The sequence below is a fragment of the Schistocerca cancellata genome, chromosome 3 (assembly GCF_023864275.1).
Source record: "Schistocerca cancellata isolate TAMUIC-IGC-003103 chromosome 3, iqSchCanc2.1, whole genome shotgun sequence".
NCBI lineage: Eukaryota > Metazoa > Arthropoda > Insecta > Orthoptera > Acrididae > Schistocerca > Schistocerca cancellata.
The window spans coordinates 440,121,700-440,136,810 of NC_064628.1; the positions used below are offsets into that span (position 1 = coordinate 440,121,700).

Consider the following 15,111-nt stretch of genomic DNA (forward strand, 5'->3'; position numbering starts at 1 on the left):
TGTTTAAAGCAGAACAAGTGATAATCTGATGCAGATCAGAAGAAATAGTACAATGCCGATTCAGGCACGAGAGTTTTGGAGCACACCATTCAATGCACAATGCTGAAAATGGGTCTCTGTTGCACAAGACCCCCACAAGTGTTTCCATGTTGAACCAATGACACTGTCAATTACGAATGCAGTGCATACAGAATCATCATGAGGGGATGGTGGATCATTGGAACTGTGTTGCCTTGTTGGATGAATTACATTTGTTTTAACACCAAGTCAATGGGTGTGTCTAGATATGCTGTCATCCAGGCAAAAAGCTGCTCAAAATATGCACCATGCAATGGACTCAGGCTGGTGGGGGTAGAGTAATCCCACAGGGGACATTCACATGGGATTCTGTGAGACCTGTGTTAGCCTTGACAGCTGTGGAATATATGAACATTATTGCATACCAAATGCGTCTCTTTATGCATGATGTCTTTCTCAGCAGTGATACCATTTTCCATCAGACTAAATGCTCACGTCACAAGATCAGAATCGTGCTACAGTGGTTTGATCAGTCTATTTTAGTGAACTCACATTGGTGTCTTGTGCCTTAGCCAACAAATTTTTCTGACCTGCTCAAAATAAAACACATCTGGATCACTGTTGGACACCAGTTTTATGTCCCCAAACTACTGCTACGTACTTTACAGGAATTGCATGACTTGTGCATAGACATTTGGTGCCATATGTCTCTCAAAATCTTCCACAAACTTGTTGAATTCATGCCATGCAGAATCACTACTGCATTGCATTCCAAAGGTGGATTAACAGACTATTAGCAGGTTCATAATGTTTTGGCTCATCACTAGTGACATGTCTGCAAGAAAAATTACAAAGAAAGGAGAAAAGAGCAAGACTCACTATAGAGTTATTTTAAATCGATACAAAGCAAACTTTCTGGTAAAGTCCACGTTTCTACACTGGTGAACAGAAATATCATTTGAAGTCATCTATCTTATGGCATAGGTGGTTTTAAATAGAAAAGTGTAACAAACCTAATAACTGCCTAAAATTACAAATATACTAAATCAACAAATTTAACTAAAATTCACAAAATCTCTCTCTCTCTCTCTCTCTCTCTCGCACACACACACACACACACACACACACACACACACACACACGTGGGGGGGGGGGGGGTAACATCTGAACCTCCTAATACTATTGTACATATTTCACGAAATGCAGGTCTTAAAATGTTTCAATTTGCTCAGCATCCACAGTCCCAAATAGTTTCTAAACTTCTAGAAGAATAAGACAGTCTTACCTGTGAACCAGTTTCTACTAGGTGCCTCTTTGCTGGATCAAGGCTAACACGTGCCACTTCAGCATTGATCCCGCTACTCCACTGACTCGCAGAAATTGGTGCAACATTTCCCACAGTCTCTGGGAAGAGGTCCCCATGAAAATCTCTATATGACTGCAAACAAATATAATGATTAAAGAACTGCACATAAATTAAACAAGTTTTTTTAATTTTCAGAAGTAAATATCACACAGAAATAACATAGCAATAAATTTAAACAAAACCTTTCAATTATGTTTGGAGATTGAGTAAGTAACCTATGTAATAGAGAGATGCACTGCCATCTAAGAAGAACAGAACAGTTGAATTTTTGTACAGCGATGACTTCCCTAATAATATGAAAGCTCATTACTTTTAATTTTAGATTAGATAATTTATCTGCACACACACACTTCCCAAGTCCCAATATGTTCTGTGGAGTAGGGTATTCTTTGAACTACTATCATTAGTTCCCCACCCCTCCCCCACCTCCTTAAAAATTATCTTTGCTGTGGTATACAGGAAAAAAAGACAATTTGCACATTTCAGTCTGAGGCCAAATTTTTCTTCATTTTATCACGATTGCCCGAATGTTGCATGGACATAATTACTGTTTGTAAGATTTCATAAGAGTTCCAATTTCTTTGACTTTCTCACTGTGGTTATTTTGCAGGGCAAGTGGGAGGAAGTAATATGTTTTTTTATGTTTTTTGACTCTTCCTTCTGTTGGCGACTGCACCAAAGCCTTTGGTTTAAGAACAAAACTGTACTTGGAAAACTAAAACTGTATCATCCTTGACGCTGTAATATACAGAGAAGTTGCAGCACTAGAAAATTGCAGCGAAATGCAGGAAGATCTGCAGCGGATAAGCACTTGGTGCAGGGAGTGGCAACTGACCCTTAACATAGACAAATGTGATGTATTGCAAATACATGGAAAGAAGGATCCTTTATTGTATGATTATATGATGCAGAACAAAAACTGGTAGCAGTTACTTCTGTAAAATATCTGGGAGTATGTGTACGGAATGATTTGAAGTGGAATGATCATATAAAATTAATTGTTGGTAAAGCGGGTGCCAGGCTGAGATTTATTGGGAGAGTCCTTAGAAAATGTAGTCCATCGACAAAGGAGGTGGCTTACAAAACACTCGTTCGAACTATACTTGAGTGTTGCTCATCAGTGTGGGATCCGTTCCAGGTTGGGTTGACAGAGGAGATAGAGAAGATCCGAAGAAGAGCGGCGTGTTTCATCACACAGTTATTTGGTAAGCGTGATAGCGTAACGGAGATGTATAGCAAACTCAAGTGGCAGACTCTGCAAGAGAGGCGCTCTGCATCGCGGTGTAGCTTGCTGTCCAGGTTTCGAGAGGGTGCGTTTCTGGATGAGGTATTGAATGTATTGCTTCCCTGTACTTGTACCTCCCGAGGAGATTATGAATGTAAAATTAGAGAGATTCGAGAGCGCACAGAGGCTTTCCGGCAGTCGTTCTTCCCGCGAACCATACACGACTGGAACAGGAAAGAGAGGTAATGACAGTGGCACGTAATGTGCCCTCCGCCACATACCTTTGGATGCTTGTGGAGTATAAATGTAGATGTAGATGTAGAATGGGCAGAGTGTTACCTCTATAACAAAACACCAAGGGACACATTGATGAACTGCATCAGAGAAATGAAATGAAACTAAGAATTGGGAAAGTTTGGCACTGGGTCCCCTCCTTTTCTTAACCTATGTAAATGGCTCTTTAAAACTTGAATGTCTGCTACTCTATCATCATGGGAGCACACAGACAAGCCTGCATACTCCCACAGTGATAATCATGTAACAACTGAAAAGTTGCCTTGGTGCCCAAAACTGGTCATGGTAATCAAAAATAAAAGTGGTAACTGGTGCTGTTATATGATTCCGAGATTAAATCATAACTCATGCTCTGTGAAAAATTCTAGCAGGTGGCTTCCTCTTTCATACCTTGCCCCCAGTCCATGTTCTCCTATTTTTCCTTCTCTTCCTTTTCCTGCTGTTGAATGTGTGTCCCCCAGCCGTCACAATTAAAAAATTTTGCGTCACTTAATAAAAGCAAATCTTCTAGTCCAGACTATATACAAATTAGATTCCTTTCAGATTATGCTGATAAAATAGCTCCACACTTAACAATCATATACAACCACTCACTCAATGAAAGATGCATACACAAAGACTGGAAAGTTGCACAGGTCACACCATTATTCAAGAAATGCAATAGGAGTAATCCACTAAATTACAGGCCAATATCATTAATGTCAATACGCAACAGTATTTTGGAACATAAACTGTGTTGGAACATTATGAATTACTTCAAAAAGAACGATCTACTTACACAGTCAACATGGATTCAGAAAACATTGCTATTGTGAAACACAACTAGCTCTTTACTCGTACAAAGTGTTGAGTGGTATTGGCAAAGGATTTCAAATTGATTTTGTATTTCTAGATTTCCAGAAAGCTTTTGACACCATACCTGACAAGCGGCTTGTAATCAACTTGTGTGCTTATAGAATATCATCTCAGTTATGTGACTGGATTCATGATTTCCTGTCAGAGAGGTTACAGTATATAATAACTGATGGAAAGTCATTGAGAAAACAGAAGTGATTTCTGGCATTCCCCAAGGCAGTGTTACCAGCTCTTTGTGCTTTCTTATTTATATAAATGATTTAGGAGACAGTCTGACTAGGATTTGTTTACAGTGTCATATATTGTAAGTTACATGATTATTTCAATAAAGTAAAGTTTGTGTTGTTAGTTTATTCTTACACGCTGTCCATTTGATTCTCTTGTAAGTAACTGAAGTGAAAAGTTCAGAAATAAACGAAAAGTTTAAATAGTGTAGGCTCAGTTCTTTGTTTGCTTTTTGTTTTGCCACGTAAACAATACAGGCTAAACTGCTTTTGTTTCTCCGGCAGTTTTTAATTAGTATCTGAACTTTAGGCCTAAACTTACTAAGAAATTTAATATATTAACTGAGTAGTCTAGGAAGTTATTCCTGTTTTAACTTAGACTAAAGCTAAAATTTGTTTGCCATGAGTGAGAAGTAGGATTGTTAGTTCCAGGGAGTGGTGTGAGGGTCGTTGCAGTTTCTTTCATGTGGGTGACTGCAGTGGTGTGGGAATTGGGGAAATAAACAAGGCTCATTGGTTGTTGAGGATTTGCTGTAGAGGTAGGAAGATAGTGGAACAGGAGAAGATTGCTGCCCTTCAGGCGGAACTAGATAAAACGAAACAAGATCTGGAAAGATTAAGGGGGGAGAAGGGAAAAGAGAGATCGGAAGTGACAACTGATCACAGAAAAAATAGGAATAGGTCTTTCTCAGACAGTTTTGTTGTCAATGTGGAAAATAGGTTTGATCTATTGTCACAGTTGGAAACTGATGAGCTACAAGTATATTTTGGAGAAGACAGGACATAACAAACTTTAAGAAAGTGTTTGAAAAGTAAGAAGTCAGAAAAACTGTGAAAAAGAAGAAAGTTTTGTTGTTAGGTAGTTCACATGGTAGAGGTGTTGGCTGACTGTTGCAGGATGAACTAGGGTCAGGTTACCAGGTCACAAGTTTTTTTTAAACCTAGTGCAAGTCTGGGTCAGGTGATAGAGGATGTCGATTCATTTCGCAAAGACTTCACAAAGGAAGACACCGTGGTAATAGTGGGTGGGGCAGGCAACAGGATAGATAGGAACCCTAATTATTCAACTGAGAGTGATCTGGTAAAGATAGCTTCAGCAACGAGACATACTAGTGTTGGGCTTGTGTCTGTTCTGAGGCACCATGACTGGCCTCATTTTAAAAAAAAATGGTTCTGAGCACTATGGGACTTAACTGCTGTGGTCATCAGTCCCCTAGAACTTAGAACAACTTAAACCTAACTGACCTAAGGACATCACACACATCCATGCCCAAGGCAGGATTCAAACCTGCGACCGTAGTAGTCGCGCAGTTCCAGACTGTAGCACCTAGAACCGCTCGGCCACTCCGGCCGGCGCGTCAACTCTTCTGTTACGAGCGTTAATTTAGAGGTGGAACATGTGCTTGGATCAGGTACGGGGTCTTGTATCAGTGTGGTTCCTGTTGACTATCAGCAGGTGGGACTATAGTAAGCATGGCCTTCACACCAACAAGAAAGGGAAGGGAAAATTTTCTGTGCAAATAACTTAAGGGGAAAGGGGGGGGGGGGGGGAGGTGCTGCACTGTGACAAGTGATATGGTATCAGTTGTTACAAGTGACAGAACAGTAGTTTTTTTAAGTTAGAGAGGGTTGAAACAAAAGATGTTCAGAGACAGGTTGAAAATGACATTCACCTGCAGCCAGAAAGCAAATTTTAATGCACACAACTCATGCTAACAGCTTCTGATTGAAACTGGAGATACTCAAATATTGACAGGAAAATTAGGTTCATCCAGTTGTAATTCAGCCGCCAGTGCACAAAATCAGTTAGCCTTATTACATCAGACTAATCGGAGACTAAGGGGTAAGCTTAATGCATTGCTTTTTTTGTGTTTAAGAAGTAGAGTTGAGCAAATCAGTTGATACACTCTGCCTCTCTGAACATCATGTGACCACTGGTATAGATATGTTAAATGTTGCAAGATTCAAGTTAGCTTCTTAGTTCTGCAGAGAAAATATGGAGAAAGGAGGAGTTGCCACATTTGTAAGAAAATGTTTTGATTTCAAGAATATTGGTATTAATCAATTTTGCTCAGAGCAGCACCTTAGAAGCTTGTGTAACAGAAGTTGTATTTCATGATAAGTCCTCTGTAATAGTACGTATATACAGAAAACCTTCAGGAAATTTTAACCTCTTCATAAAAAATCTGGAAGCTCTGTTGTCCCATATCACAAAAAAACACCAAGGAAATAGTGGTTGATGGTGATTTTAATGTGGATTTATTGAAAAGCTCTGTCAGCGAACAATTATATTGCAGTCAGTAACACTATCATTCAATTTAGTTCTTCTGCGAACTTTGCAACTAGGATATGTAAATGCTCTGAGATTGCTATTGACAATATCTTTGTAAACAAACCTAGGGAAAAAAGTCATACCACAAATCCAACAGAAGATGAGCTATCTGATCACGACATGCAGCATATTGCGTTAAATGTTGAAACTTGTCAGGATTAAAAAAAATCTATTAAATCTGAGTACAGGGGGGCAATAAATAAGCCAAAAATTGAGAAATTCAAGAAACTGATCAAAGACATGAACTGGATAGATGTTTACAATACTTCTGACTTAAATGCAATTTTGGAAATTTGTGGTAAGGTCTTATGGGACCAAACTGCTGATATCATCAGCCCCTAAGCTTACACACTACTTAATGTAACTTGAACTACCTTACGCTAAGGACAACACATACATTCATGCCTGAGGGAGGGCTCAAAACTCTGACAGGGGGAGCCGCGCGGACCATGACAAGATGCCTCAGACCATGCAGCTACCCTGCACGGCTGACTCAAATGGAAAATACAAAGCATTTATTAATAAAGTTACTGCCACTTTTGAAAATTGTTTTCCCCTAAAGGTAACTCAAATCACACAGAAGTCAAAAAATAAACCATGGATTACACAAGGAATAAAGATATCATATGGGACAAAAAGGAGACTGTATCTGCTATCTAGAAACAGCTCTGATGTTAGCATTGCAATGCATTACAAAGAATACTGCAAAATACTGAAGCAAGTAATTCTGAAATCAAAGTAGTTTTATTACGAGAAAAAGATAATTACATCGGGTGACAAAATAAAAACAGTATGGGATATACTGAAGACGGAGACAGATGGGGCTATAAGGGAAGCGGAACAGATAGCTCTAAAAATAAATGAGACTTTGGTAACAAGTGCATGTAGTGCTGCAAACCTCTTAAACAAGTACTTCATTTCTGTTACTGACGGCTTGGGGTTATTAGATTCGGAGAACAGTGCAATAGAGTATTTGAGACCAGTCTTTAAAAATGACTTCAGTAAAATGGAAATGACACGTCTCCCAAAGAAGTATTCTAGTGGGTATGATAACATATCAATGAATTTAATCAAAGAATGGTCATGCAAATTGAGTTCTATCTCAAGTTATTTGTGTAATCAATCTCTTATCAGCGGAACATTTCCAGAATGGCTAAAATATGCTGATTTAAGTCTCATTACAAGAAGGGTGATAAAGACATACCATCAAACTATCAACCAATTTCACTTCTGCCAGCTTTCTCAAAAATATTTGAAAAGGTTATGTTAAAGCATCTCCTAAAGCATCTGACTGCAAATAATATATCGTCGAAGTCACAGTTTGGATTTCTTAAGGGTTCCGATATTGAGAAAGCTACTTACACTTACAGTGAGAAGGTACTTAATTCATCAGATAATAAATTAGAGGCTACTGGCATTTTCTGTAGTCTGTCAAAAGCCTTTGACTGTGTGAACCAAACCATTCTCTCAAGTAAATTAGAATATTATGGTGTCACTGACAGTGCTGCAAAATGGTTTGAGTCTTATCAGGTGCTAAGTTTGTTTTGCTTGCATGTGATACGAACATTGCAATAAGTTGCAAGTCAAGTAAAGATTTAGAAACAGCTGCTAATCAAATTTTCACTGACATTAATAAATGGTTTACTGCTAATTCACTGTCATTAAAATTTGAAAAGACCCACTATATGCAGTTCAGAACCTGTAAGAAATTTCCTTCCAGCACATGTATGACGTATGAAGACATGCAGATTGAAGAGGTTGACAGTGTTAAATTTCTGGGATCACAAATCGATAATAAATTCAGTTGGGAGGGGCATACCACAGAATTGCTTAAGTGCCTAAACAAGTCTGTATTTGCAGTGAGAATGATGTCAGATGCAGGATGTATAAATATAAAAAAAACTACATACTTTGCTTACTTTCATTCTATTATGTCATACAGGATCATATTCTGGAGTAACTCATCAAACCAAGCAAAAGTTTTTAGCATGCAAAAGTGTGTAATAAGGATCATTTGTGGTGTAAATTCAAGAACATCATGTAGAAAACTGTTCAAGGAACTTTGTATTCTAACCACTGGTTCTCAGTATATTTATTTATCCAATGAAATTTGTTGCAAGTAATATATCTCTATTTCCAACCACCAGCTCAATGCATAGTGTATCAATACTAGGAATCAGAACAATCTACATAAAGACCTTAAATCACTTACCTTGATCCAAAAAGGGGTCCAATATTCAGGAACACACATTTTCAATCAATTGTTAGCAACCATTAGAAACTTGGCTTCACATAAAGCATAGTTTAAACAGAGTTTGAAAGACTTCTTGATAGGGAACTCCTTCTATTCTATAGACAAATATCTTAACAGAGACTGTTAGGCCGGCTTAAGTAAAAATGTCTCTTAGATTTCAGTTCTGACAGCACTTTGTTACAACAGTCAAGATTAGGTATTTTGTGTATGATTAATTTGTTAATAGTGCATAACAACGTTTCATTATGACAGCATATTAATTCTGTAAATATTAGCTGTTCCAGTTTACTATAGTGTATTCACCTAGTTTGACAATCTCCTGACAAATCTCTCCTTTTCATGAAAACTGAATCTACTCTAATCTAATCTGAGCATCCCTCTTATGTTGTTTGGAGATGATGCTGTCATTTATTGTCCAGTGAAGTCATGAAAAGATCAAAATAAATTGCAAAACAATTTAGAAAAAACATCTGTATGGCCTGAAAAGTGGCAACTGACCCAAAATAATGAAAGGTGTGAGGTCATCCACATGAGTGCTAAAAGGAAACTGTTGAACTTTGGTTACACAATAAATAATCAAATTTAAAGAACATAAGTTCAACTAAGTACCTATGAAATATAATTACGAACAACTTAAATTAGAAAGAACATATACAAAATGTTGTTGGGAAGGCAAACCAAAGACTGCGCTTTATTGGCAGAACACTTAAATGATGCATCAGATTTACTAAAGAGACTGTCTGCACTATGCTTGTCCATTTTCTTTTGGTGTATTGCTGCATGGTGTTGGATCATTACCAGATAGGATTAATACAGTAAATTAACAAAGTTCAAAGAAGGACAGCATATTTTGTATTACTGAAAAATTGGGGAGAGAGTATCAAGGACATGATACATGATTTGGGGTGGACATCATTAAAACAAACGTGTTTCTCATTGTGGTGGGATCTGCCCATGAAATTTCAGTCGGCAACTTTCTCCTCTGAATGTGAAAATATTTTGTTGACACTAATCTACATAGGCAGAAATGATTATCATAATAAAGTAAGGGAAATCAGATCTCACACAGAAAGATGTAGGTGTCCATTCTTTCTGTGTGCTTTTCGAGTGTTGAATAAGAAAGTATTATTGTGGAGATGGTTTGATGAACCCTCTGCCGGACACGTAAGTGTGATTTGCAGAGTAGCCATATAGATGCTGATGTAGATGTAGATGAATTATGAATAATTTATTCTATTTCATCATACAATCTTTAATCTCTTCATTAAAATGTGGAGCTACTTGGTATATAAACTTGACTATTGTGGTGAGCATTGGCTTTGTGTCTACCTTGGCAACTACAATGAAGAGCCAAAGAAACTGGTACACCTCCCAAATATCACGTAGGGTCCCCGCGAGCATGCAGAAGTGCTGCAATGTGACATGGCATGGACTTGATTAATGTCCGAAGTAGTGCTGGATGGAACTGACACCATGAATCCTGCAGGGCTGTCCATAAATCTGTAAGAGTACAAGGGGGCAGAGGCAACGGAAAAAGCATGCAAAGTTCAGAAGAATGCGAAATCCTGAAGATTGGTTAAAATTTACAGACGCGCGAAATTTGGCACGGACTTCAATGCGAGATGCCTTTAATAGGTTCCACAATGAAACATTGTCTCGAAATTTGGTAGAAAATCCGAAGAAATTCTGGTCGTATGTAAAGTACACAAGTGGCAAGACGCAGTCAATACCTTCGCTGCGCAGTGCCAATGGTACTGTTACCGACGACTGTGCCGCTAAAGCGGAGTTATTGAACGCAGTTTTCCGAAATTCCTTCACTAGGGAAGACGAATGGAATATTCCAGAATTTGAAACACGAACAGCTGCTAGCATGAGTTTCTTAGAAGTAGATATGTTAGGGGTTGCGAAGCAACTCAAATCGCTTGATACGGGCAAGTCTTCAGGTCCAGATTGTACACCGATTAGGTTCCTTTCAGATTACGCTGATACAGTAGCTCCCTACTTAGCAATCATATACAATATTGTGGGGAAGGTGAGCCAAAGGTTGCGCTTCATTGGCAGGACACTTAGAAGATGCAACAAGTCCACTAAAGAGACAGCTTACACTACACTCATTCGTCCTCTGTTAGAATATTGCTGAGCGGTGTGGGATCCTTACCAGGTGGGACTGACGGAGGACATCGAAAGGGTGCAAAACAGGGCAGCTCATTTTGTATTATCACGTAATAGGGGAGAGAGTGTGGCAGATATGATATGCGAATTGGAATGGAAGTCATTACAGCAAAGACGTTTTTCATCGCGGTGAGATCTATTTACGAAATTTCAGTCACCAACTTTCTCTTCCGAATGCGAAAATATTTTGTTGAGCCCAACCTACATAGATAGGAATGATCATCAAAATAAAATAAGAGAAATCAGAGCTCGAACAGAAAGGTTTAGGTGTTCGTTTTTCCTGCGCGCTGTTCGGGAGTGGAATGGTAGAGAGATAGTATGATTGTGGTTCGATGAACCCTCTGCCAAGTACTTAAATGTGAATTGCAGAGTAATCATGTAGATGTAGATGTAGATGGGGTGGAGATCTTTAGTGAACAGCACATGGCATGGCATCCCAGATGTGATCAATAATGTTCATGTCTAGGGAGTTTAGTGGGCAGCGGAAGTGTTTAAACTCGGAAGAGTGTTCCTGGAGCCACTCTGTAGCAATTCTGAATGTGTGGGGTGTCACATTGTCCTGCTGGAATTGCCCAAGTCCACTGGAATGCACAATGGACATTAACGGATGCAAGTGATCAGACAGGATGCTTATGTACATGTCACCTGTCAGAATCTATTCATATCAGGAGTCCCATGTCAAGCCAACTGCACACATCCCACACCATTACAGAGCCTCCCCCAGCTTGAACAGTTCCCTGCTGACATGCAAGGTCCATGGACTCGTGAGGTTGTCTCCATACCTGTACACATCCATCCACTCGATACAATTTGAAATGAGACTAATCCGACCAGGCAACATGTTTCCAGTCATCAATGGTCCAATGTCAGTGTTGAAGGGCCCAGATGAGGCATAAAGCTTTGTGTTGTGCAGTCATCAATGGTACATGAGCAGGCCTTCAGCTCCAAAAGCCCATACCAATGATGTTTCATTGAATGGTTCACATGCTGACACCTGTTGATGGCCCAGCATTGAAATCTGTAGCAATTTGCAGAAGTGCAGCTCTTGTCACTTTCGGCGATTGTCTTCAGTGATCGTTGGTCCCTTTCTTGCAGGATCTTTTTCTGGCTGCAGTGATGTCAGATATTTGGTGTTTTATCAGATTCTTGATATTCATGGTACACTCTTGAAATGGTAATACAGGAAAATCCCCACATCATCTCTACCTCGTAGATGCTGTGTCCCATAGCTCATGTGACGACTATAACACCATGTTCAAACACACTTAAATCTTGATAACCTGCCACTGTAGAGCAGTAACCAACCTAACAACTGTGACTGAAACTTTTTGTGTTATATAGGGGTTGCCAACTGCAGTGCCTTATTCTGTCTGTGTACATACTGATGTATTTGAAAATGCATGCCTATACCAGTTTCTTTGGTCCTTCAGTGTATAAAGTGTTCACTATTCTTTCCATAGAATCTTACCATCACTCCTGTTTTCTTATTCACTATCAGAGCTACTCCTGCATTAACTGTATTGGTAGTGACACACACTTTTACTGTAAGACAACGTAACAATAAAGAGTTGCAGCATTCATTCTCTAATCCTCCAATTCAGTAATGGCACAGTCAATGTATGGTTGGATAGATATTTTTTATTTGTTAACTTACTCTGCTAAGAAGCATAAGTTCTTTGGATTTCTTTTTTTTTTTTTTTAAATAATAAATCCTTGTTCGTTTGTGTGTGTGTGTGTGTGTGTGTGTGTGTGTGTGTGTGTGTGTTGTATCCTTTTAAAGGTTTCCAATCCATTCAAGATTTGTTGTTTCAATGCTGCACAATGAGTACATGAAATGATTATATTTAAAAATCAGTAGCACAAGCAGTTCTAAGGTGCTAGGTTCTGAACCATGCTGAAACACCCATATTAGTACATGGTGTAACCTCCATAGACAGCGATGCCGGCTCTGACTCTGACATCCAGTTGATTGCACAGCTTGTTACTAATGTCCTGGAATACATTGTGCCATGCCTGCTCAACCTGTTCATACAGTTCTGTAAGAGTTGTTGGTTGATAAGTTGCATGAGTCACTTCTCGTCCCATCACACACAACACATGCTCAACTGGAGACAACGTGCAGCAACTTCCCTGACCAGCATGGTTCTGAACTTGTCCAGAGATCACACTTGCCATGGAAGTTGCTGCATGTCTAGCAGAGCAGGTTGAGTTCCACAGTCAGTATGTTGGTGAACATTAAGCTGTTGGATCAACACAGCACCTTTCTGTTCCAAGAATGGCAAAAGTATGGAACTAACAACATTCTGCATGTACCGAATGCTGGCTACCGTCCCCTCTTACTGGATCAGTAGGTTAGAGCAGATGAGTGATCTCCCAGGGCTAAACCATGGCAAGAGAAATCGCAGTGACATCCGATTCTGACCAAGTTGATTAAGGACGAAGACAACTACAGAGTAAAGAATGCCTTCTAGTTTTCTAGGTGAGAGATCCAGAGCAGTAAAAGTGAAAACGCTAAAAATGTAATGTAATAAAACAAGATGAGAGAAACAGTTAAGGTAGCAGGTGGGTGTCCCCAGGGCTCTGCACGCAGAAGGAGTAGGCCCAGTCACAGCTGTCACACTGCCAATTGATTGGATGCAAAGGATTAAAGGGGGGTGGGAGGAGAGCAACCGCTATTTACGGAGTGCTACTCCAAAACATATAACAGAATGCAGCAGGAAAAAAAGTGGCAAATCACTTCTTAAAGCAATTAAAACAGAGGAAAGGAGGGATGACAGAGGCAATTGGCAAAGGAAGCAGGGTTGAGTGTCCCCCTGAAGCAGCATGAGGCAGGAGAGACCTCCAGCCTCAGCCACCCCATCCCCACAATAAAGGCAGTTAAAAAATGTTGTATCTGAGAATAAAAACCACTATTATTCGACTAGGAGACGAGCAGCAACTTACAAGGCTCCACAACCTCTATGTATGGGTGGCTCATTACATAAAATAAAATGATGGGTCAGTCTGGTATTACATATTAAAAAGTAGTCATGGGATGCCTATTTAATAAAATAGCTATCAGCTTCAGCGTAATTCCTGACTAGCAAGAGGTGTAAAAGGTTATCCCTTCTTAACCACAGTTTTAAAGCTGTCAGTGTAAAAAATGGTAGCACTCTGAAACTCCTGAAGAACTGAAAAGAACAGACACCAAAAAGTCATGAGGGTGAGAGCCTTTAGAATCTAGAAATAGGTTGGTCATAATCTGTAGCCTGGGCACAAATCAATGGAGGGGGGAGGAGAGGGGGTGGGGTTGCACAGGAAAACATATGGAGTACATTCCAAGAAAGAGAGATGGAGGACCTGGCAGAAGGCTGCAAAGCGTATTGCAACTGGTAACCCAACCTGAGGGCAAATGCCTGGGGACTGATGCCCCTTGTATATAAAAATAATAGTATATGTCATATCACGAGTAAATTTTTGAATGGAAATTGCATAGAAGGCCAGGACTTAGTACTGTCAGAACTGAAGAGGGAAGATTCCCAGCTTCAGCACGGAGAGTGTCTACATAACTAGTCCAGAAGGCAGCAGTGACCAGTCAGACTCCATGACAATGGACTGTGCCTACAAATTGCAAAGCTGAAGATGCAGCCAACCTGTAAACCTAGCAATCACAGACCTAGTGGGATTAGTCCTGAGCCCAGTAAATATGGAGAAGAGTAGCGCGATCCACACCCCAAGACATGTGGACAAGGAAGCAGAGAGCGTTAAGTTTCTGCACGTAGCTACGGTTTAATTGATGAATATAGGGCAGCCAAGCCAGCTTTTTGTCAAACAGGTGTCACTGAAATCAGGACTCTGCAACCATGTCTAAGTGTTGCGTACTGAAGTAGAGTTCTAGTCAGGGTGGACCACGGTGCGATGACAGAAATTCGAGACCCCCAGTTTCATCGACATACTGTGCATTGATACCCAGTGGCCCAAGAGAGCTCACCAGATCATTGATGGTGATAAAGAAGAGTACAATTCTCAGCATGGAGCCCTGTAGACACCGTTCTCTTGGACGCCTGGAGAGCTGCATGTAGCACAAATTCTAACCCGGAACAACTGGTGAGATAAAAAATGATGAATAAAGATCAGCCTCGAAACCCTCAGTCATGGAAAATAAGTAAAATGTGATGGTACCAGGCAGTGTCATATGACCTGTGTATATCAGAAAGAGGCAATATTTGTTGGTGTTTAGAAGAAGCCTGTCAGATTGCTGGTTCCAACCTAACCAGATGGCTGACTGAGGATTGTCCCTTGTGAAAACCACACTGACATAGGGAGAAAAGGCCCCGAGATTTGAAAACCCAGCAGAACTGGTGGATAAACATCCATTCAAGCAGTTTGCTG

General features: G+C 39.9%; 1 protein-coding gene across 3 annotated transcripts in view; it reads right to left on the reverse strand.

The window, feature by feature from the left end:
- The window catches only part of LOC126175192 (coronin-7), a 244,646-nt gene that overhangs the window by 162,195 nt on the left and 67,340 nt on the right, over positions 1 to 15,111 (reverse strand). For all 3 annotated transcript variants that reach the window (XM_049921787.1, XM_049921789.1, XM_049921788.1), the window contains one exon: positions 1,304 to 1,456. In XM_049921787.1, coding sequence (XP_049777744.1) covers positions 1,304 to 1,456 — 153 coding nt within the window. The remainder of the gene's footprint in view (positions 1 to 1,303; positions 1,457 to 15,111) is intronic.